The sequence below is a fragment of the Lycium barbarum genome, chromosome 4, assembly GCF_019175385.1.
Source record: "Lycium barbarum isolate Lr01 chromosome 4, ASM1917538v2, whole genome shotgun sequence".
NCBI classification, from domain to species: domain Eukaryota; kingdom Viridiplantae; phylum Streptophyta; class Magnoliopsida; order Solanales; family Solanaceae; genus Lycium; species Lycium barbarum.
Window position 1 is genome coordinate 56,905,167 of NC_083340.1, and position 22,862 is coordinate 56,928,028.

Sequence of the window (22,862 nt, forward strand, 5' to 3'; positions counted from 1 at the left end):
CTATGTTTACTCTCCTACTTTTAATTTCTCATATAAACAGCTAAAAAGTTCCTGTGCTCTATGAAAAGGAAAGTGAGTCGCTATGCTATTTCCCCATTCGCAAATGAGTAGCATTTACTGATCTGCTTCGGTTTCTATCTTCACCATGAACATTCTTTAGGTCAGTGCAATCAAATTTCATAAATCACACAGATCAACGACAGGTCAACCAGAGTGCACTTCTTCCACAATAAGCAAATCAAGTGAGCCCCACCCATAAGCTACATCGCTGATCTAGTGTCTCAAAAGAATGAACCACTTCAAAGAAACATAGAAAGTTTCCCCAAAAGAGAAGGAAAACAATATCTGAATTTCATTTTGCTGATGATAAAAGTCCTTCAAGGTAATGACTGAATCCATGCAGGGAACGCTAAAAACAAGTACAATTAAGGGAGCATGGTCGTCTGTAGCACAGCATCCAATCCGGAGACATTCTAAAAGAATGCAGCAGGACTCTTGAAGGGGAAAAGAACATCAACTCAACCTGAAAGTTTTTATGCTTTTGTATATTTCTTGGATAGATGATTTTTTAAGGTTTGTGAAGGATACCACTTTTAGATGTCTTCCACAGTCCAGAACCAGAGCATAAATTACATCTATGCTTTAAGCAGGAAAATTGCAAACCCCGTATTGCTCTATAACTAGCTTGGACTAATTTAAGGGCTTAATGGTTGTAGTTAATGAGAGGCCGAGGTGTTTGAGACTTACTCAGGGATGACGGTGTGTTAACGGACATACGATAAGATTTAGGACTTAGTTGGAGTGGTAGGAATGGCCAAAAGAATGCAAAATGGGGAGAATAAATGTTGTCCCAGGCAAAGCAGAGGCCATGAGCCGCATGACCATCGCGTCGGTTGACAGAATAATTTCAGCACTCCCACGCTGTGGCCATGCGTTGCAGCGAAGGTCCCCAATCTTTCCCAGGATAGGTCCATGCAACGCATGGCCGTAACATGACACGTATCAGTATATATGACGGGATTTTTTTTTTGCTGGGGGGGGGGGGGGGGGGGGGGGGTAGGGGTAGGGGTAGTAGAAAACACATCATTTTCGGACTTGGTTGAGAACTTTTGAGAAGGGTTTTCGACCTAGGTACTTCAAGGTACACCAAAAGTTGAGTATTATTAAGATTATTCCACTTCATTAAACATACTCTTACATGGATTTACATCAAAAACCCATAAAATTCACTGTTGGAGTTTCAAACCTTGATTAGAACACCCAATCGAGAATCTTCAAGGTTTCACTGCATTGATGTAATTCTACACCTATTGCATCACTAGTATTAGATTATGATTGTTAACCACGGTTGAATTAAGGTGGTTATTCAACAAGGGATTGAACAAATCCTAGAATTCTATTGATGGGTTTGTTAAGGACTTGGAGGACAACGATGAAATCCTTGATTAGGTGTTGAATATGTCGATTATGAACATCATTAATTATGGTCCCAACCCATTGGATTAGACAGTTGGTAAATTTAGTTCCAACGAATTGGTAGAAAACTCACAAATTAGAGAAATTAAGCTAATGTATTAATGTAAGTTGAACCTGGTTATCATGTAGATTGTGAGTTTGTGATTCGTCATTGCTTGAAGGAAGCGTGAAGTGAAGTTAAGCCTGTAGCTTGAGATAAGTTGCTTTTTTTTATCAGGTAAGCAATTTCATTTCATAAATCAGAAGGCCAAAATCGGCCGTACACAAAAAGTGTACCAAAAGGTAAAGAATCTACAATGAGATATGGTTCTCTCCTTTAGCAGAACTCAAGAGAGCCTTTTTTCCATGGCTATGGGAATTTATAGGGTGCCCTTGCTATGGCGGTTCCGTATTTCTTCTCCAGCGCTACCTTATTTGCTTCCTCACTTACACCTAACCGTAAAATCAACATTATCTCCCCATCTCTTTCTACAACCGAAGAATCAACTTCTTCTTCTTCTTCTTCTTCACTAATTCAGCCTATGCAAATCTCGCGTACTAGGTGGAAGCCAATGTGTCTCTGTTTTACTCAAGGTAAGTGCACTAAGATGGATGATCCTATGCATATTGATACGTTTAATCATAATTGCTCGTTGGAGTTTATGCAAAATGCTGCTGGACTTAAGAATTTGAGGAAGCAGGAGTTGGAGTACTTTTTGGTGCTGGATTTGGAGGGTAAAGTTGAGATTCTCGAGTTTCCTGTTCTCCTTTTTGATGCTAAAACCATGGATGTGGTCAACTTGTTCCATAGGTTTGTGAGGCCAACAAAAATGCCCGAAGAAAGAATAAATCAATATGTAGAAGGGAAATATGGAAAGCTAAGAGTTGATCGTGTCTAGCATGATACAGCTATACCATTTGCGGAAGTTATCGAGCAGTTTGAAGTTTGGCTAGCTGAACGTCAGTTATGGAGAAATGAACAGGGTGGCTGTCTTAATAATGCTGCCTTTGTTACTTGTGGGAACTGGGACCTGAAGACTAAAGTTCCCCAGCAGTGCACCTTAGCAGGGATGAAATTGCCCCCGTATTTCATGGAATGGATTAATCTGAAGGATGTGTTTTTGAACTTCTACAAAAGAAGGGACCCAGGAATGCTCTCAATGATGATGGAACTCCAGATTCCTTTGTCGGGAAGCCATCACCTTGGAATAGATGATTCAAACAACAAGCAATAGTAGTACACCGCATGCTAATTGATGGTGCCCTTTTGCAGATAACAGCTAGAAGAGACCCTCGTTCTCCTGAAAAAGTTGAATTTCTTTTTAAGAATCGCATTGTATAACTAGTTTCTGCTGAACCGTTTTGTTATCACCGAAACATTTTTAGATATCCTTCCCCTTAAGTTGTTCTCAAGTTTCAGTTGAGGTCTCTTGTATTCTGCAAATCATCATACTCACCCATGCACCCAACCCCTGCCGAGAAGTAGAAGGAAAAGCAAAAAAGAAGAGAGGAAGAAGGTAAAAGAAAAAATCTATCAGTGGAAACTTGCATCAGTGTTTGTACGTTAATATCATCTCCTTTCAATTGGTAGATTATGCACCAAGATGGTGTTGTTTTTACTGGGAAAATCATAAACTTTTCTTGGTTGGTTGGGCTGGTTCTACGGATTTTTTCTTGTTTGATCAAAAAAAAAAATAATATATATGGCTCTCTACAAAAGACACCAATCCTCTAAACATCCTGAAACTATATGGGTGCACCAAAAATAAATAACGGATCGGAGGCTACTCCTCAACTGCCAAAAACTCATTTCTACCCTTCCAAAAGCCCTCTTATTGGGATAAGTTGCTAACTTACTAGTTGACTTTTTGATAAGATTACGCCCTCTATGTGTTTGATAACTTAAAAGAAATAAATCATGCTATACCTATTGCCTTGTGTGAACAACCCATATAATCTGTGTTGGTAGTAATCATAAACTTGTTTGTGTGAGCATGTTAACTTGTTCTTGTTATTTCCATTGATTATATGCTTTACCCACAATCAGTTACTGGTGTGATCACATTCATTTTAAAAGAAGTAGCCCACCTCCCCGACCATGAGAGACATACAGGCCACGGTTAGCTACCCCATGCTTGCTAGTGCTAATTGTTTGCCAGCGGGAGAACTCAGTAGCTTTGATTGAAGCGCGGTATATATGTTAAAATATTACTAAATATGTACAAAAATTAAATTCAAAACTCAGTTACTAGCACTCGAGGTCGTTTCAGAGAATCCATAACCCGTGAGGCTCAAATCCTGGCAATGCCTCTGTTTATGTTCATACTTAATATGGAATCACTTATTCAGTTATTGGGTTTTTTTTTAGTATACCATTTCTTCTCAGTTAATAAACTAATTAGAATAACCACAACAGACAGGTCCAGGGTTCGCTTGACTGGTAGTGAGAGCCTGTACCAATCACGTCCAAAGAGGTGACAAAATAAAGCATCTGGTTTACATTACATCAAAAGAACTCCTATGATATAAAAACTTCTTACCCTTGTTGCTTCATGATCAGGTTTCCCATGATTCAGAGTGACCGGAAATTTTCCCTTGAGTATGTAACTGCCAAATATAAGCTGATCCATTAATCATACAGCTTAAGAACATAGTATGGAAAAAAAAAAAAAAAGAAAGAGTGTTGAAAAGACAATTTGACTAAGTTAAATGTGAAATCTTACTGCTCTACAGCACTTAAAGCCAAACCAGGATAGAGCCCATACTTAAATGCCTGCAGCAGAGAAGGTAATTAAAACAGAAGATTAAAACGAGAATATTAACAGGCATCCTGTAGCTAATCTAACAAAAAAATAGTAGCTGACTTCAATCTATAAGAGACAACAAAATGTTGGTCATCAGAGCCATTTGTCTCACTATATCAGGAAAGGCATAGAGGAACCCCCTCTCCAGCACAAAAATATGCACCATGCTCCAAAGGTATGGCAATAATTTTGAGAAGATGCAATGTCATGATTGGTTTACCTAACAAATATGCTCCTAAAAGGCTTTCGAAACACAACACTCACAGGGCGATAATTCCTTGCAGTATATAGTTCTTCCCATATCCATGAACTTCGTAAATTGTCCCAATAAGTTTCCATCTTCAAACCTTCTTGGAGCACGCTGAATGCAGATTCTGCAGCTAGCATTCCTGTGTCAAGACTTTTTAAGTCAACAGGTGCATCATTCATTTTCTTATAGACAAGGAATATTCCCAAAGCACCAAGTACAGAACTTATTACCAACAAAACTAGAAGTGTAAATCACCACTCACGCTCAACATCAACATAATGGAGCGGAATTTCATCAAATTTTTTCTTGCAATATTATTTCCAGCTTTATCCAAAAGAGTAGGCAAACAACTATTGATTTTTGCTCACTTTTTATTACTCCCTCCATTCCACCATTAACTGATACAATATTTTTCAGCTTGATACATTCTAAAAGGTCCGACAATATTCCATCAATAGTATTGTTCGACACAACTTTCACCACTTTGAAGAATTTAAGCTTCATTTACCTATTCAAATTGTTAATATTATTCTACAGAATCTTCACCACTTTGAAGAATTTAAACTTCATTTACGTATTCAAATTGTTAACTTTGATGTGATGTTTTCCTACTAAACTAACTGTAAAATTTGAGAAAGAAGAAAAGGCTTCTTTGTATTTCTATATTGTTTTTTGATGAGTAATAAGGAGATACTATTGATGTGAAACAAACCAGCATTAAGCAAATGCTGGGGAAAAAGTACAACCAAAAGAGAACTTTACAATGTATGTAAAACGAACAAAGAAAGTAACAAATCATCGACTTCCAATAATGAAATGGTTTGGGTATGACACCAATCCCCATACATCAATTAAATAGTTGTCAAAGGAGTTGTACTTTTATTATCACTCAAGGGATAAGAGTTTGTAATATGCTTGCCATATTCACAAGTAACACAAAACAAAGATTCAAAATTAGTTTTGAAAAACAAACTAGGACATAAATTATTTCAAAAGAAAAATAATGGGTGTCCCTACCATTTATGCCACACTATTTTTGCTTTGTTGACATCCTTATTTCCTAAAAGAAGTTTGACCAATGTCTCAAGTACCATCAAACATGTATAAGTCATCATGCAATCTACTGTGGCTAACCCTCTTCCTTGTTTGAAGATACTGAAAAACACAATAATCAGGAAATAACTCGATTACAGTTTAGATCTTTGGTGATTGAGCTAATAGATAACAGATTAATAGGAAACTCAGGTACATGGAGAACGGATGATAATATAGTATTTGGTGTACAAGCTAGGAGCCTGTTCCAAAGACAGGGTAAGAGAGTCATTGGCTATTCTGATATAATCGCCATTGAGACATGGAAAGTAGTTTTTAAAGCCTTTAGGGGAGCATGTCATTTGTCTATTCGCACCAAAATCAATCACCCAAGATTTAAGGTGAGCAGTGAAGGCAGTACTTAAGTGCACATAATTAGATATGGCAACAAAATGTGAGTCAAGTTTCATTAGGAGTTGATAAAGATGTGCATCCGAATACAGTTTCTCCAGAAGCAATTTCCCTACATGTGTCTACATTTTATTTATACATAAATGAGGATGACAAAAACTTGTCGTCCTCACCGTGTCACGACCCATTCAATTTACAGATCAACGATGTGCCCATAACATTCACTTAATAACCGAGTAGTCTTTTAACATCAACGAGCCCATATCAAGAATAACTTTTTGCACCAGTCGTAACCTTATCCTGACACCCATGTCAGATACCAATTTTTTTTTTCCCCAATCTCTCGAAAAGTACTCATGTCCAAGATAGTCTATGAAATCTCACTCCGCTACGCGCTTTCCACAAAGTCTTCCTTCCAGTCCTTATTGTCAACTTCTTTTCTTTATAACACGCGATCACAATACGCTTGTCCACATTCGGTGTCATCACCGAACTTACACTTGTTCTCACCTACCAAAGTCTAATACTCTACCATTGCTGAATCGTCGACCCGCCATTGGTTCACCAATGCCACGCACACCATCATAAAGCCTTGACGAAGCTGAAGTCAAACCGATCATATCATCGAGCAACCCACTATTGAAACATGGAGACCCTGTAACCCTCTAAACTATCCTTCCCATTTCTCACGAACTCTCACAATAAACGAGTCTAATTGTGACTCCGCACAACTACCGAGTCTAATCACGACCCACACAATCGAATCCTTAAGCCATAACTAAGGACTAAACTTGATCACTTTCCCGAATCAGAATAACATATCTCGCACCCAACCCACAACACGCCATAGATCAACCATTCATATAAGAATTTAGGGACAGATGTTCATCTTCCGAGGACGATCAAGATAAGAGGGTCCAGATACCAATTGGAATCGACTAAATACCAATTTGATTAAGGTCGCACGAGAGAATAAAAGAATTCAAAGTTTCCTAAATGTCTTATAGCCTCTCACTGATAAGTACGGAGCTCATCGTACCAATCCACAAGACTCTACTAGACATGCTCTTGTATTATAGACTGCGTAACCTAAGGCTCTGATACCAACTTGCCACAACCCATTTTACCTTCTTCATGAAAAACCCTAATTTCCTACTTTAGAAATCATGGATTAAAGCCTAAACCAAGGGAATGAATCAAAGGGAAATACTTAGATTATAGTTTAGACCTTACCCCATGGAAGAAACCTGAAGAACATCCCTGAATTCTCCCAAACCCAAACTTTCCAGATGAGAAAAACTCCAACAACATTAATAGCCAAAAACGCCCAGCTGTTCTTCCTCGTTTCTTGTGCCAAACGATCCCGAAACTCACTTTTGATGCCTCCAATGGATTCCTTGTGAAATTCCAGTCAATTTAGGCTTTTGAATCACTCCATTTGACCTTATAATGAAGGAGATATGGAAGTTTCAATATTTGAAACAGTGCATATTTTTAAATACGAATTCAGTGGCATTTTCGTAATTAATCTGAAACATCTGGCAACCCAATTCTTAGTAAAATGACCATAAATCCCTCATACGATGTCGAAACTTGATGATTTCAGTTGCTATGGTTCCAAAATTACGATACGGATATAATAGTTCAATTGAAACACGAATCAAAGGCCGTTTGCTCAATATGGTACCCTTTATGCTCAAATCGACATCGAAAACGAAAACAATCACCATACAACCCAAATTTATCCAAAACTCATTGGAATCTAACCAAACTTTGTGGACATGTCCAAAATCATCATACAAACTTATTGAACTTCCAAAACATCGACACGGGATCATCTTGACCCGATGTTGACCGTGGTCAACTCCAATTCTAACTTAACCAGTTTCTTAACTAATGACCCAAATCACACCCGAACCCTTCGGGAACCAAACCAATGATACCACTATGTCATAAATCACCCCCCAGACCTAATGGAACTGTTGGAATTCAATTACGGGCACCCAAAAGTCAACTTCGAGTCAAACGGTTTTTGCTTTATGGCCAAATTTCTAAAATTCATTCCAAAACACAAAATGATGCATAGGGAACTGTGCCACCGGTTCCCGCAGGTCAAAATAGTACTAACAAGGCTCGGGGATGAGTCAACGGGGCAAAAACGATAAAAACGCAATAACGACCAAACGGGTCGTTACACACCGTGGCATTACAATGTAATTTTTCATCCTGCTGCTGTACAAGTGGGCCGTGGCTATTGCCTATTGGATCTTTTACGTAATATTGTCAGTATTTTTTTATGAATTTCTTATTGTCTTTTATTGTTTTCCATTTATATTATATGATATTTTTAACATTTTTATTTAATCCGAGAAAGATAATTATTTATGTAATCAAGAAGATAATATATTTTTTATAAAAGTATTCCTATTTGGGTAAGTGAATTTTGACATAACCTATTAAATAGGTATTAATTAAGCGTAATTTAGTGAAAACACTCTTTAAGGGGTTTTGTCCAAGCTAAAACACCATATAATATGGGCCGAAAAAAATATTAGATTACTCTTTACATTACTTGTCATAATATATATAGGTAAAATTTAGACAACTTTGGAGCCATATTTTCGTTTTCAGCTAGAACATTTATTAGATCTTACTAATTACTCTCTCTGTCTCTCCGTTTCAATTAATATCTTTAAGTAGCATAAACTCTTGCAACATGAATTATCATGAGTAGAATTAAAACTCAATAAGTACAAAAAAATCCATTTTTATAAATAAAGAGATTATATACTCACAAATTCATAAAAGAAAAATCATTTTTTTTTTATGATAAGGGAACCCGCAACCGCTACCCTTTGGGTGCGCACAGGATAAACCCCCCTCCTGTGAATAGACCAAAAACCACATAGGAGAGATAACCCATACTAGGCAAGCCCCGTGCGACGAGCTCGGCCCAGAAGGAAAATCCCCTGCTGTCGTAGACAGGGGATTTCGACCTACATTATGGAAATCCCATGCTCAACCAACTGAACCACTGAATTGTAATTAATTTACATAATTTAACTCATATTACTTTACAGAATGCCGAGTCACTTGTGTCTCTTCGGGATTTACTAATTCTCCTACCAAACTTTCTCCTTCATAAATAAAATTTTGTTTAAAAATTATCTAATTAGGTAGCTACGAAACTTTGATAACTATGAAGACATATCAATAATACATATTTAAATGCCACTAAGTCATATTAATTATTCGACAAAGAAAATACGATACAGAAAATACAATACAAATTATACTTCTTTAATTAAAATATAAATATTTTTATATTTCGTGTTTGCGCCGCATGTAACTAGTAATGCAATATTAGTCAAGCCCCTTGATGAACCTAATTTTTTTCCTCCATGACCTCTAGTTGGTCTACCATGAAGCTTACAACATGTCTCTTTTGTATGACTTGACTTTCCACAATAATCACAATGCATATGATCTTTATAAGAAGTTATTGCCCTAGGTTGCTGATGAAACACAGTTAACCCCGACTTCCTGGTTGGCGCTGAATAAAGCATGAGCCCTCGCCAGCTCTCTTTCTATTGAATATAGGTGTATGCATCTTCAGGAAAAGGAAAAAGAATTTAACCGAGAACTTGAACCCTGATTTTCTCATACTCGTTGATTCAAAAGACCCTTTCCTTTTCAACATATTTTTGAAAGAGAACTGCATCACTACTTTACTTGGAGGTTGATAAGTGATAATGTTTACCCACTTATTACCGTCTTTTACTATTTTTTTAGTCGGAAAGTAACTATTTCATGCTAAAGTCGAATGGGAAGTGCTTTATTTCAGGCTTTGAAGTAATTAACTGGATTAAATAAGGAAAAAGCTGAAAAAGATCAAGTTAAAGCCAAAAGAAGATTGTTGAGTAGGGTGTTGGCCGCACTCACCAAGTGTGGACCGCAAAAGACGAGTGCAACAAAAATACTAAAATACAGGAAACTATCAGAAGTCCTAAATGAATCAAATGTGTACTAGAATACAAGAAAATTATCTATGTAATATTGAACCAGCAGATAGCTAGAAAATGGGAACTAGTAACAAACTCCTAAACTAAAAGATAACAAATATTATCCATTAATAGGTATAAGACAATGATTTTATTGCAATTCTATTAACCTGAGGAAGTTAAATAAGGTTAGACCATTAAAATTGAGGAATAGTGAGTGGTTATCTTAGGATTGATGGTCATAATAAGACCAATCACATAAGTAAGCTTGATTAGTATTAAATCTTTTAGACTCATATCTAGGAGAGGAGAACAACCCTAGGCCTCGTCTCTACTTCATATTACTCTAGTTATATTACACATTTGATTGTTGGTTTTAGATTTTGAGGTGGGTTTTCCTTCCTATCTGGTAGTACTGTGAAAACTTGGATTACTTGTCCTGCTCGTGCCGTTAAGAAGGAACCTGGGGGGAGAGGAGTGGCTCCTTATGATGGGACCCATTTGCTCAAGCTATTGGTTGGCGGAAGGTTCTTGGGATGACCGGGATCAGTGGATTCCTTTTCTTTTTTTTTTATGTTTTCTTTAGTTTTGGCTTCCTGCCGCTCTTTTCCCGATCTCTTTTCCTTTGTAATAAGGCTTTATAAGAAGATACCTTGAAACAACATTTAGCCCCTCCGAACCTCCCAAAATAAGTTGACCCCTTTCAGACCCTTCTCCTACTATCTTGAGAGCTCCGGAATTATACCTTTACTAGACTTTAAGGTCACGGAAGAAATGGGTTGAGGAAAAATTTCAGAGCCACCTGGCTTTGACCCAACCGAATTACGGGCAGATACCAGCGCCGGCATACCTACCAAAGTGGGTCTGGGTGTCGAAACAGTAGCTCGCACCCACTCTTGCCTATATTACTTTGCTTTTCTGCCATTTCAGCGGTTTCAGGCTAAGTTGCTCGGACTCTTTCACTTTGGTGTCGCACTCGTGACGACACCGCGTGGGTGTGGGTGTGGTTATGGGATCCGTACTGGGTATGGTCAACCAATTTTGGGTATTTTGACCAAAATCAATGGAGAAATTTGGGATAGATACAATGATTTTTGTAATCAAAACTAAAGCTAAGGTGAAATTAAAGAAAATGGAATACCTTGCATATAGAAATTTCTATGTGAGTCCTTTTCCTTAAATCTCCTTCTAGGATTCTCCTCTTATTCAATATTTTCTCCTCGGAATACCTTGTAACTTTTCCACATAATGTCTCATAATTTAGACATATAACTATACTTTTTGATATTTGAATTATTTTTAGCCGAATCCCTACCACCCAAATCCATATTTGGACCATATCCCCGAATCTTAAAATTTAGATCATGAAGAATCCGACATCTAGATCTGTACCCGTACCCGAGTTCGAGCAACTTAGCTTTCAGGACTTCCTCCGAAGCTTTCAAGCTTTATCCAAAGTTTCCATGGCAGACAGAGATAGAACTGAGGTATTTGGACAAGAAACATGCGAGCCTAGATGGTTATGAGCCTTGTCACAGGATTGCGACCCCGCATTCCCCTTCTCCTTGAGATTTTGCATGCAGCTGCGTCGCCGGAGTATTTTTTGACGTTAATGGCTTTTTCCAGCAACCTAAAGTGAACTTGTGCGAGCCCTAGATAGAAAAAGATCTGTCTCTTTTGGACCACTAGACTGGTCGATTTTTTGAAAAAAGGCCGGTCTGACCCATTATAATTAGTAAACCGTGATTCACTTAAATGAGGGCAATAGGGTCATATTGCCTTCAGAGGCCCCTTTTCTCCCAATTCAAAATGCTCATCAATCTTATCATAGCTACTAGTCGTTACCGACCTACCAGTTATGGACCAAAACCTAGATCTAAACCCTCCATTGATGCTAACCCTTTCTACTCTCTTCTTCGTATTCCCCATATCCATATACAGAAAATACCTGAGTTTCAAACTCCAGCAAAGCACACACCTTATACCCCAACTCACTATCGTCTAGCACCATAGACACTAGAAGTCTTACCGCCTTTTTCACTACCATTCTTACCCTTGTTAGGTCATGCATACTGAAGATGGCATCCATAAAGCCACCACAAATATCTCCAACTTTCCTGAAAAAATCAAAGTAGCACAAGTGTATAGGCACGCCCGCTAGGTTTATGGTGGCAATGTTGCCGGCGAAGTTTGAATCTGCACACCCGAACATTTCAGACCACCTACTTCAGAAATCGTCCTTCCATCCATCTTTGGCCTTCGTAAAGTACCCGACATGCTTCTTCTTCACCAAAAAATCTAAACCAAAACTGAGTGTCTCCTAAAAGTGATGAGTGTCTCCTAAAAGTGAGGAGAGGTGTGTCTATTTCAGAGAACCAGTTCGGATTCATGCCGGGACGCTCAACTACAGAAGCCATCCATCTTGTGAGAAGGTTGGTGGAGCAGTATAGGGAGAGGAAGAAGGAATTACACATGGTATTCATCGACCTAGAAAAGGCTTATGACAAAGTTCCAAGACAGATCCTATGGAAATGCTTGGAGGCTAAAAGTGTACCTGTGGCGTACATTAGGGTGATCAAGGACATGTATGAGGGAGCCAAAACCAGGGTAAGGACAGTAGGAGGAGACTCAGAGCACTTTCCAATTGTGATGGGGTTGCATCAAGGATCAGCTCTTAGTCCGTTTTTATTTGCCTTGGTGATGGATGAATTGACACGACAAATTCAAGGTGAGGTGCCATGGTGTATGTTGTTCGCGGACGACATAGTCCTGATCGACGAGACTCGTAACGGAGTTAACGCTAAGCTGGAAAGTTGGAGACATACTCTGGAGTCTAAAGGGTTTAAGCTGAGTAGGACCAAGACAGAGTACTTGGAGTGTAAGTTCAGTGAAGCACCTCAGGAGGCTGGCTTGGAAGTGAGACTTGGTACCCAGGCCATCCAGAAGAAAAGTAGTTTCAAGTACCTTGGGTCTATTCTGCAAAGCTGCGGGGAGATTGACGATGATGTCACATATCGTATTGGGGCAGGGTGGATGAAATGGAGGCTTGCTTCCGGAGTGCTATGTGACAAGAAGGTGCCACCAAAACTTAAGGGCAAGTTCTACAAAGTGGTGGTTAGACCGACTATGTTGTATGGGGCGGAGTGTTGGCCGGTTAAGATCTCTCACGTTCAAAAGATGAAAGTTGCCGAGATGATAATGTTAAGATGGATGTGTGGCCACACCAGGAGTGACAGGATTAGGAATGAGCATATTCGGGATAAGGTGGGGGTGGCCTCGGTGGAAGATAAGATGCGAGAAGCGAGATTGAGATGGTTTGGGCATGTGAAGAGGAGAGACACAGATGCCCCAGTGCGGAGGTGTGAGAGGTTGGCCATGGATGGTTTCAGACGAGGTAGGGGTAGACCGAAGAAGTATTGGGGAGAGGTAATTAGACACGACATGGCGCAACTACAGCTTACCGAGGACATGACCTTAGATAGGAGAGTTTGGAGGACCCAAATTAGGGTAGAAGGCTAGTAGATAGTCTCGTTTTCCGTTCTTATTAGTAGTCGCATTATCGCAATATAATTTCTTCTGCTCAGATTTTTGCTATTATCTGTTATTTCCTGTGCTTTGATTATCCTGTGTTATCTGTGTCGCTTGCATTATTTCATTTCATATCGCTTTGATTCTCTTAACCTTATCTGACTTCTTTTTATGCTTTTATTGAGCCGAGGGTCTTTCGGAAACAGCCGTCCTACCTTGGTAGGAGTAAGGTCTGCGTACACTCTACCCTCCCCAGACCCCACGATGTGGGATTTCACTGGGTTGTTGTTGTTGTTGTTACTTACGCCCCAAGCCTCAGCCCCCCAGTTTCTGATGGCTTCTGGGGGCCCAACCCACTCAACGAAACTCCCAACCAAACATGTGTTTAGGAAATTCTTCCTTCTCCTAGTGTGTTCATCAGAAATTCTGAACTTGGGTGCCTTTCCGGCATCCAATTTCCAACAGCTCCCTTCTAGCTCCAGTACCGGCCAAGCTAGTGCTCCTTTAAAAGACATATTCTCTTTCTTCCTGCATTCTAGAGAGAAGTAGGAGTTTATCTCACTAGACTCCATTTTCTTGAAAGAAGATCTTAAAACTTCTATAATAAAAATCCAAAATGTAATCTATGTGAATCTTTTAATATTGAGTCATAAGAGACTGACGATTTTCTGTTAAAACAAGTTTTTGTAATGCAAACTTTGGGTATTATATTCCAGCAATACTTTAACTGACTTAATTTTTCAATCCCATGTTCATCATGAATCTTGCACTCGAATAGCTTAAACTATACATTCTGCAGAGCAAGTTTAAATTAACTGAACATCGTGAGTTCAGTAAATTAACTCAAATAGTAAGCTATTAAACATATTATTCTGATTTTCCAGGTCAGAATAAGTACAAGAACAATAGGTAGTACCTGATTTCATAGCTGTATGAGTGCCCTTAATCTTTGGTACATTTAAGAAGCCAGCTGAGCATCCTACAATTGCTCCACCAGGGAAAACTGGATATGGAATAGACTGAAATTTAACAAAATCAGTTGTATTTGTACGACCAAGAATAAGTTTAATAACATGCCTCAAGTATGTCAAAATTAAGTATGGGAAGCCACCTAAAGAGCATTCAATATATCAGGTGTGTCCTCATATTGAACTAGGGAAGCCCGGTGCACTAAGCTCCAGCTAAACAGCAGGGTCCGGGGAAGGGCCAGACGACAAGGGTCTTTGTATGCAGCCTTACCCTGTATTTCTACAAGAGGCTGTTTCCACTGCTTGAACCCGTGACCTCATGTTCTTATATTGAACTGATATTCACAAATTTCTTTACTAAAATCTAATAAACATATTGGAGTTCGGATAAAATGGAAAGACTAAGCATCACTCATCCTTGTCAGCCACAGCATAGATGTAGTCATTACTATATGGCAAAGTACATAATGCACCAGCTCTTCAGAAACACACTATTGAAGCAGGGGAGATGCTATAACTATGATAAGCAAGATGTGAAAGCCATAAAATAATAGAAAACGTATTATCCAACACACCTGAAAACCTCCTTCATTTAAACACCGAGCACCATATTGGAGAACAGTTCCACCCTCAAGAAGCGGTCTAATAGCAGGATGACGTTTAAACCTCTGAGATTTGGATATGTAGGGTAAGTAACTAGATGCTTAAAACAAAAGGAATCTTGAAATAGCGTATTCTTTGAGGGAGGACCAAAGAGAACAGTAAAGGAACACTATATAAACGATAGCATCCTCATATTTACCTGATATTCCTCATAAGGATTCAAGAAAGGGTTCTGATAATCTAGAGCAACCACAAGGCCGACAGCGACCTGTCTGTCTTTCATATGGTACAAGAAGGAACCTCCATAGCTCTTCTGGTCCAGAGGCCAACCAACTGTGTGAAGCACGGAACCAGGTTGATGTTTGTCTGCATCAATCTCCCAGACCTGAGCTAGAAACAAGTTCAGGAATCCACTAAAGTTGATATAAGTTCATAGTCAATTTAAAGTTTCAGGTGAAGGGTGATGTATATTTTGAAACACTCCCTCTTTATAAGTTTTTGAGAATAGATGAACAACCAAAGAGAAAGTATTTAACTAGACTCTCAAAACCAATCAATGCAGGGGCCTTCAACTGGACAAAAAAGGTTGAAGCAATGAGAATAAAACAATTACTAGTAGAATAGGCTTATTTATACGTTGCTATATCAGGTTATCTGAGACTCTATTAATGGGAATGGACTTTTTAATATTTGATAAGAGTGATGTTCGGGCCAACTTACACGCATCTAGATTATTCTGCCAGGTACCTATTATCTTCCACCAGCACAAGTACCGGTAACTCCGTCCACCCAACCTTAGGCTAATGGGAAAAGATCACCAGCATTTTGTCTCTGTCGGTATTTGAAACCTGGACTCACATAATTTTCACTAACTTAATTGCCACGTATGAATTGTGATATCCATTAGAAGGAAGCTAATATAAATCCAAGAAAGCCTAAAGCACATATGCTCAATTCTGTCTCTTGCAGACACTAGAAAAAATTAGAGAGGAATTTTCTGGGTTCAACAGTACTCATAAGAAAAAGAGAGCAGAGAGGTTGAAGAAAAAAGTAATAGACTGAGAGTACGGCAAATAAAGAGGATAACTTGTTAGAAGAAAAATTGATGGAAAATGCGCTAGTTGCCATTTCACCAAAGGAATGGTGTTCCTAGTTCCTCCTTCTAGAAGTTCGTCCACAAAATGGGACTTATTTCTTAAAGAAAAAGAGAGCAGAGAGGTTGAAGAAAAAAGTAATTGACTGAGAGTACAGCAAATAAAGAGGTTAACTTGTTAGAAGAAAAATTGATGGAAATGCGCTAGTTGCCATTTCACCAAAGGAATGGTGTTCCTAGTTCCTTCTTCTAGAAGTTCGTCCATAAAATGGAACTTATTTCAAAGCAGGTAAATAATTTATATAGGTACCAGGCCTAAGAAAATGAAGAAAGCAATGCCTGCAAGGTAAAGGTTATCTCTGGTGTAAGTTTGCATGTTGGTGAGTTGCATTTTCTGCATACCCATGAATCCTTCCTCCAGGCCCCCCCCCCCCCCCCCCCCCCCTTGTGGTGATCAGGAGACTACCCAGATGACATTGTGAGCTTTATGACTGCCAGGCTGAATCAGGAATTGGATAGATTGACATATCTAATAAATAGATACTTGTGTCTCTTTGTATCGAGTAGCAAAAAGGAGAAAAGAATAGAGATAAAAAGAAAAATACCTCTTTAATTCCTAAAGCATAGGTCTGATGTTGCCCCTGCCCTTTCTCTCTCAAGTTGTACTTCTTGATCAATTTCTGTCAAGAAACATAAGGGTCAACAAATTCAGTACTACACTTCTAAATGATGTCTAAGCCACAAAAATAATTTATGATAAAGACAAAAGAATAAACCTTCATCATACCTCTGATAAAGATCCTCTACATCCTTCTGCAAGGAGAGTAACACGCCCTGCACACCATCACAGATGACGGGGGTTAGTAAACTTGGAAGTATAGGTAATGAGCCAAATGGTGTAGCGTCCCACAATTTTTTTTAGTTTGTTTGGGATTAATACATGCTTAGATCCGTGCTAAATGATGAATAATATATGTGAATGATATCAATATGATATTGAAAGTAGAGATGAAGATATATGTGTTGGGAAGGATTTGGAGTGTTTTAAAGTGGTATTGTAGCAAAAATATGGGAAGATTTTAGAGTTTGACAAGAAAATTACTCTCAGGTGATTCACGCCATACTTGTGCATCATACAGTTATCGCGCAAAGGTCATTTTGGACTGGACAATTTCATGCCAAGGGCCAAAATGGTGAGGCAACGCAGTGGAAGAGAATCGTGTGACACGACAGCTCAGTATGAACAGTTGTATCTCAGGGAAATAGTCAGGTTGCATGGTACTCCAACGTCGATTATATCATACAGAGATGCTCAGTTCACCACATTCTTTTGGTAATCCTTGTTGAGTCCCAAATCGGTTATTAAAGGGACAAGTGGTCTCTTTATATGGTCTTGGGCAATACGCCCCTCCGGAGCTAGATTTTGGGATTGTCTTAGGCCCATGATCCACGCCACAAATAATTGAAATTTAATTTCTTGAAAGCATGACCTGTTCTAATTCTCGGTTTCCCAATATTGGGCCCCCATGTTATATTGTCCATGCTATAGATGTCCAGTTTTGGCCGTGTGAGGGAATGTTGAGTCCCGCATAGGTTATAGCAAATAAATAGAATTGAATGGTATGTCAATCCCATATAGCAATTGATATTCACATATATCAAGATAATATTGTAGATTGATCTATACTCGCGGTAATAATTGTGCCAATTTGCCTAAATGATCAATGGGGCTCCCTTTTTCAATAGATGAGATTAGGATTGGATGGTCTCTCTGTATGATCTTGGGCAATCCTCCCCTCAGAAGCTAGTTTTGGGGTTGAGTTAGACCCAATGACTTTCTTTAATAATCCTTTCTAGAGATTTCGACTTGAGCACGGTTTATCACCCTTAGATCGATGGGCAAACCGAAAGACCTACTCAAACACTTTATTTTTTTTTAATAAGGTAACATTTGTATTTCATCCAAAAGTGTCGGCATATAAACTGCTGCTCAAGGTACTTTACAAGTAAAACCACAAGCAATGGCCTAGGGTAAAAGTCAAATTACAATTTACATATTGCCTAGAAAACCTACCAAATCTCCTATCTCCCCAACTATATCTTGTTTACACCAAAAATACAAGAGACTAAAACATTTTGTTTTAACTATCTGAATAGAATTTTCTTTGTCATCAAATTGCCCCGAGTTTCTCTCCTTCCATATTGTCCACCAAATACAAGCTGGAATGGCTTGCCACCAGTCTTCTTGTGCATTTCTTCTTCCAATTGCTTTCCAATTGAATAAGAGTTCTAAAGTTGATCTTGGCAATACCCAATTCACCCCAAGTATACAAAAGAACATGTGCCACAGATGTGCAGTTGTCTCACAATGAAGGAATAAATGCTCATTTGTTTCTGGATTTTTCCCACAAAATAGACATCTTGAGCATATCTGTAGACCTCTTCTTTGTAAGGACTCTTGTGTAAGACAAACCCTCTTCAAAACTAACCAAACAAAAGCAGAAACCTTATATGGAATTTTGACTTTCCAAATAAATTTCCAGGGCCAAATCAGTGATGGGTTCACAACCTTGTTTTTTCTCCCAGTATAGTGACTTAACAGTAAAGTTCCTTTGCTGCATAGTTTCTAGACCAGGATGTCTGGGGTATTTGTGGTACCAGTGAAGGAATTAAGCAAAAAAAACAGATATGACACTCCCTATTTCCCAGTCATTCAATGCCCTTCTAAACACCAGATTCCATCCCTGTTTTGTCCACATTTGAGATATTGTTTCATTCTTTTGGAGACTGATGATGTGTAAATCTTGGAACAAAGTTCTGAGATTACAAGGACCAATCCATTGATCTTCCCAGAAAGAAGTTTTTGTCCCATCCCCCACCTTTAGGCTCAAATTCTCCCTACATTCATTCCACATTCTTCTAATAGCCTTCCAAACACTGCATCCTTAGGTAGCATGCACTTCATTTGTTGCCCATTGGTTCATCAACCCATATTTATGAGCTATGCAATTCTTCCAGAGAGACCTATCTTCCTTGCAAAACCTCCACAACCACTTCTGTAACAAACTCTGATTGTGTAAACTAAGATTCTTAATCCCCAAGCCCCCATGTTGCTTATTAAGGATCACAGTCTCCCATTCCACCAAGTTGTAACCTTTTTTTTCTTAGTTACCTTGCCAGAAAAATTCCCTTCTAATTTTGTTCAGCTTCTTCTCTATACCCCTAGGATAGGGAATACAGACATCATGTAAGTAGGCAAAGCATCCAAGACTGAATTTATCAATGTCAGGCTTCCCTGAAGTGAAAGGTATTGACTTTTCCACCTTGATAATTTCTTTTCACATCTTTCAAGCACATCATTCCACATCTTCTGTGCCTTATGATTAGCACCCAATGGCATTACCAAATATTTTGTGGGCAGTGACTCAGTTTGACACCCCAGATTACCTGCCAACGCTTGTAAATCATTCACCTGATTCATCGGATGTAAACAACTTTTATTCCAGTTGACATGAAGCCTAGAAATGGCTTCAAAGATGGTCAAAATAGCCCTTAAATGTCTGATTTGATCAACCTCTGCCTCACAGAACACCAAGGAATCATCAGCATACAATAAATGTGTTATTTCCGTGTCTTCTCCCCTGTTGTTTTGAGCCCCAAAGCCCCTTATCCATCCATTTATTTGGGCTTTTCTGATCATGCAATTTAACCCCTCCATAGCCAGTAGGATAAGTGTATACGGTAAAAATCGGATATATGCTAAACCGGTAAGACCGGAGACCGAGGGAAGAAAGAAACAAGCACGAGCATGAAGACTTTCTTTCGGAACCGGAGGAGTGCTTGAACCGAAGAAAGCGAAGGACATCGTTTGGTCCGGTTTCTCCATAGCCGAGTTGGTCATGGCCGTTGGCCCGGTTGATCGTGGTCGTTGACCTGGTTGATCGTGGCCGTTGGCCCGGTTGATCGTGGTCGTTGGCCCGGGTGATCCGTTACACAATTGCCACGCGTCAAGACCGTTCTGCCACATTGTACTGTCAATCGTATGGGTATCAGACCGTACGACCAACCTTATCCTTTTAGGGTTTTTCTTTATTCAAAAAGGCTTTATGTTGTATGAGGCCCATAAGGCAAAACTATAAATAGGGGCCATTACCCTACTTTTAGAGGTTAGCTTCTTCAGATCTAGAACATTTGTAAAAGCAAAAATATATAAATCTCTCCCTCTTATTATCTGATTTTGGTCCGGATTTATTGTGTTCTTCTTTAGATTTGTTCAATCAAACGATACTCAATATATTGGCACATACGTTTAGTGTAAATCATCGATTACTATTCAGATTATTCATAGCTGATCCTACTCCATTTTCTCTCAATTAAAATAGATTAAAGTTCAACCACATATCCTATACCTCATTTACAAATTCAATTGATTATCCAAATTCGGGATAAACAGTTTGGCGCCCACCGTGGGGCTAGGATAATAGTGGTCTTTGATCTTAATTTATCTCTCACCCGTCAGAATCGAAAAAAACTTTTGTTCGTCTCTTTAAAAACGGACCAAATGGTTAACAGGGGACAATCTGGTCACATCAACAACAACGAGATTGTGGCCGAAAATGAAGACAGCGGACCACGAGGATTACCAGCAAATCCCGCTGACCCGAACCCCGTTAATTCGTGGGAGGGCCTCAATCGGTAAAACACCGTGAATCAGGAGAATGCCGCCCAACCGGCCACCGATCCTTTAAATACTCACAATTCAATTACTTTGTCCCGGACACAAGGCCGGAAAGAACCGGATACCCCGGATGATAATATTGACTTACGTTTAATTTTTGAAATGTTGTAGGAACAGAGAGTAGCGATTGCCGAACAAGGAATCGCAATAGCCCAGTTGCAAAACAGAAGTGATAAAACGACCCCGGAGAAGGCGAAGGGTGTTACTGAACCCAGAAGGGATGAGGCATGGATGGTTGAGAGCAATGGGTCCGGAGCTGGTTCATCCACCGAGGTTCTGAGAATGCTCGAAACATTGGCGAAGCGGGTAGACTCGACCGAAAAGAGGGTGGAAACATATAACTCTCGGGTGGATCAAATACCGAGGGCTCCGTCTATTCTCAAAGGACCGGATTCGAAGAGGTACATTCAGAGGCCTTTTCCTCCCAGTGCGGCTCCGAAATTGATCCCGAAGAGGTTCAAGATGCCGGATATCCAGAAATATGACGGCACAATGGACCCTCAGGAACACGTGACTTCATACACCTGCGCTATAAAAGGCAATGATGTGGAAGAGGATGAAATTGAGTCCGCGTTGCTGAAAAAGTTCGGGAAAACACTATCAAATGGAGCATTGACTTGGTACGACCATCTGCCCGAGCATTCGATCACTTCTTTCGAAATGCTCGCCGATGCTTTCATAAAAGCTCACGCCAGTGCCAAAAAGGTGCAGGCCCATAAGGCGGATATTTTCCGTATAGCCCAAAGAGACGATGAGTTATTGCGTGAATTTGTCAACCGATTCCAAAGAGAACAAATGGAGCTTCCTCCGGTTCCAGAGGAATGGGCTGCACAAGCTTTCACAAAGGGTCTCAATCCTCGGAGCTCGACGGCCTCGTTCAAATTAAAGGAAAACTTGCTGGACTACGAGGCTGTGACCTGGGTGGATGTCCAAAACCGATACGAGTCAAAGATTCGGGTAGAGGATGACTAACTCGAGCTTCCCCCGGGGCCCATAAATATGAACAAAATCTCGGAAAGATCACGAAAGAATTACGAACCGGAGGCCAGACCATCGAGGGAAAGGTATCGGCCATACCCTCATTCGGAAATCCGAAACCAAGCTTCAGAACGGAAAAATCAAGGGTTGGCCTGAGTCGTTTCTCCGAGAAGTGGGGAGGGGTGATAAATGGGCCGAGCGCCCGTCGAACAGTCAAGGTCTCTCATTCAGGAGCGAAGCCGGAAGCTCGGCCAGCAACAAAGACTTGCCGAGGATATCGGAGTACAACTTCAATGTCAACACTTCGGACCTCGTCTCGGCTATTGGCCGTATCGCAGATGTAAGATGGCCGAGACCACTAAGGCCAGACCCGGGCCAACGGGATCCGAGCGTGATGTGTGAATATCATGGAACCCATGGGCACAGAACTGAAGATTGTCGCCAGCTAAGAGAGGAGGTGGCTCGGTTACTGAAGAACGGCCATCTCCGAGAATTGCTAAGTGAACGAGCCAAAAGTCACTACAAGGAAAGGGAGACTCATAAACGGGCCGAACCAGTAGAACCTCAGCATATAATCAACATGATAATTGGGGGTACCAATACCCCACGAGGGTCGGTGATGAAACGGACCAAGGTTTTTATTGTCCGTGAGAAGCGCAGCCTGGATTATTTACCCGAGGGTTCCATCTCTTTCAGCAACGAGGATGCAGAAGACATTATCCAACCGCACAATGATGCATTGGTAATCTCTATACTTATTTTTAAAACTCAAATTAAATGTATTTTGATTGACCCAGGTAGCTCGGCCAACATCATCCGGTGGAGAGTGGTCGAACAGCTAAGGCTACTCGATCAGATCGTACCGGTAGCCTGGGTACTCAGCGAGTTCAACATGGTGAGCGAAACCACAAAGGGAGAGATCTCATTGTCGGTAAACATTGATGGCTCTATCCAGCAAACGGTGTTCTATGTAATCGAAGGAGATATGAAGTATAATGCAT

At 39.8% G+C, this 22,862-nt stretch overlaps 1 protein-coding gene and 1 pseudogene across 4 annotated transcripts in view; one reads left to right on the forward strand and one right to left on the reverse strand.

Moving 5' to 3' along the window:
- The window catches only part of LOC132636039 (electron transfer flavoprotein-ubiquinone oxidoreductase, mitochondrial), a 42,809-nt gene that overhangs the window by 1,779 nt on the left and 18,168 nt on the right, over positions 1 to 22,862 (reverse strand). For 3 of the 4 annotated variants that reach the window (XM_060352697.1, XM_060352698.1, XM_060352696.1), the window contains exons 6-13: positions 16,933 to 16,979; positions 16,751 to 16,825; positions 15,252 to 15,437; positions 15,025 to 15,117; positions 14,398 to 14,500; positions 4,524 to 4,648; positions 4,179 to 4,228; positions 3,996 to 4,062 (exon numbers count right to left, since the gene is read on the reverse strand). In XM_060352697.1, the coding sequence (XP_060208680.1) occupies positions 3,996 to 4,062; positions 4,179 to 4,228; positions 4,524 to 4,648; positions 14,398 to 14,500; positions 15,025 to 15,117; positions 15,252 to 15,437; positions 16,751 to 16,825; positions 16,933 to 16,979 (746 nt within the window). Of the gene's footprint in view, positions 1 to 3,995; positions 4,063 to 4,178; positions 4,229 to 4,523; positions 4,649 to 7,213; positions 14,017 to 14,397; positions 14,501 to 15,024; positions 15,118 to 15,251; positions 15,438 to 16,750; positions 16,826 to 16,932; positions 16,980 to 22,862 lie in introns of those variants that run through there. The other variant, XM_060352699.1, reaches the window with a different exon arrangement.
- On the forward strand, positions 1,822 to 2,979 carry LOC132636041 (uncharacterized exonuclease domain-containing protein At3g15140-like; annotated as a pseudogene).